Consider the following 2,156-nt stretch of genomic DNA (forward strand, 5'->3'; position numbering starts at 1 on the left):
AATAGAATACGGGACAGCTGAGAGCACCCAAGACACTGGCAGTTGGAAGAGTGATGATGGAGGACAAGCAGGACCTCGAGGACAGGTAAAAGGAAGAAGCACTTGAAGAAAGAAAGAAATGTTAAGTTGACCTGCAACTTAACACGTGGGAAGATCCCACATGCCGTGGAGCGGCTAGGCCCGTGAGCCATGGACGCTGAGCCTGTGTGTCCGGAACCTGTTGCTCCTTAACGGGAGAGACCACAACAGTGAGAGGCCCGCGTACCGGGGAAAAAAAAAAAAAAAGTAACAGAATTTTTCATCTGACCCCTACAGCAACAACCCCCCCGCCCCCAAAAAAAAGGAAAGAAAGAAAAAAGAGCCATTTCTGAGGTTTACTGATAGGAGTTAAATAAAAAAGAACCAAAACTAGTTACTTCAAAAGTTTACTGTAATTATCCAAGCAATACTATTAACTTTTAGAGGACTGAGTAAAGGTAAAATAAGTCAATTAGTAGTTAAGAGAGCCCCAGATTTTTAAAAAATTTATTGACTAGTTAAATTTATAAAAGAATTTGGGGAATTATCATAAAAATACCATTTTAAGAAAAATTTGACCAAATAAGGACAATCTGCATTCATCATTACATAAATGAAAAGACATTTTAATGTAATATCAATGCTACTGTCAGTGAGTATCAGCAGATACATTCCTCTTTGTGTGTGTGTTGGTGTGTGTATGATTCAAGGATGGGCACTGAGAAAAAAAAATCCTATCAATCAAAAAAGAAAATAATAATGTAAACAACAACATAACAAACTTATTCTAGAGTAAGTTCTATCTCCTCCCTACCCCCCAGTTTACTGAAGAGTTTTTTTCCCTAGGATGTGAGTGATAGTTATTTCATTGTAAACTTTAAAACAAAACTCTATAAATTGATTCTTGTTTCAACATTCTCTTTAATTTCAAAGACATTGTTTATTGATAACACTGGAAAGCATTTGATCAACTGAGTAAACTTTTTTTTTTTCCTGAAGAAACAGAGTTCATCACTGAAGAGGTAGCCTAATAATGTAAATACTGTAATAAGCTAAAAACTGGAATCATCTAGAAGAATAAATAGGACTCATCATGTCCTTCTCAGCCCGTACCCGAAAGACCAACAAAAAGAATCTTCCACTGGAATGTCTTCTAATGCCACAAGTTCCACGTAGTAATTACTTGCATTTTCAGGAAGAAAAGCAAAAACTACAACTAAAGAAATTCCTTCTTCATAGGATGTTCCTAGTGGCCAGGGTAACAGCAAATACAGAAAAAAAAGATATTGCTGAATACTATGAACAATTGTTTCAGTCAATTTTGAAACATCACCCAGGAGAAGCAGTGACAGGATTATTGCTCATATATCCTAATTCCATTGTGCATATCCTGGAGTCCTCCAATGGTACTCTTTACCAAATTCTTTTGGATTATCTTAGCCATGAAAAGGATGAAACAGAATTTTTTATCCAAGGAATGAAAATTATAGTCACAGTACACAATATACCAACAAGGCTCTTTATGCAATGGCATGTTTCAGTAATAAAAGCGCCAGTTATGTATCTTGATGATGTGACACAGTCACTGTCCCTACAAGAGGTCATGACAGAATTTCTCATCCAAACCCATAAACTAGTACTCCATCTTTTTAAGACTGTGAAAGTGGGCACTAAAGGACCAGGCGATAATTTGCACCAAGTTGCACCTGAATTACTCCTTCCAGAACAAATAATAAAGTACATATGCAATTCCGCAGAATTAATGGACCCAGAAACTTTCATAAACATGTATAATAAACCCATACATGTCACCTTGGATTCTGAGGTGGTATGGCCCACTCCTTCCAGCTTCTAGGATGAAGAGAGATGATGTGGTCAGTGTAGTCAAATCTCTTAAGGAATGTATGCTACTTAAATAAAAGGAAAATATTTCTAAAGTTACTTTTCTCTTTAAAAAAGGAAAGAAACAACACAGCAATCTACACAAAGGTAACAGACTAATCTTTACAGAGTATGCTGAGTTAAACTTGAAAATTTATCTGGTCTAATATTAAGATCAACACATTATTTTCAATAATGAAGGGGTTTAATAAGGTCATAATAAGTTCTCAAGGTTAACATCATTTTGATGAAATGAC

General features: G+C 35.8%; 1 protein-coding gene across 1 annotated transcript; it reads left to right on the forward strand.

Annotated features, from left to right (window-relative positions):
* Positions 1 to 1,111: 1,111 nt before the first annotated feature.
* Positions 1,112 to 1,873, forward strand: TEX47 (testis expressed 47). The gene has a single exon (XM_067745537.1). It carries the CDS (start codon positions 1,112 to 1,114, stop codon positions 1,871 to 1,873), a length of 762 nt encoding a protein of 253 aa, XP_067601638.1.
* The last annotated feature ends 283 nt before the right edge of the window (positions 1,874 to 2,156 follow it).

The sequence above is a fragment of the Pseudorca crassidens genome, chromosome 8 (assembly GCF_039906515.1).
Source record: "Pseudorca crassidens isolate mPseCra1 chromosome 8, mPseCra1.hap1, whole genome shotgun sequence".
Lineage (NCBI taxonomy): Eukaryota > Metazoa > Chordata > Mammalia > Artiodactyla > Delphinidae > Pseudorca > Pseudorca crassidens.

What these genes read in the sequence shown, in the direction of transcription:
- TEX47 (XM_067745537.1), top strand. Translation starts at nt 1,112, where the DNA reads ATGTCCTTCTCAGCCCGTACCCGAAAGACCAACAAAAAGAATCTTCCA.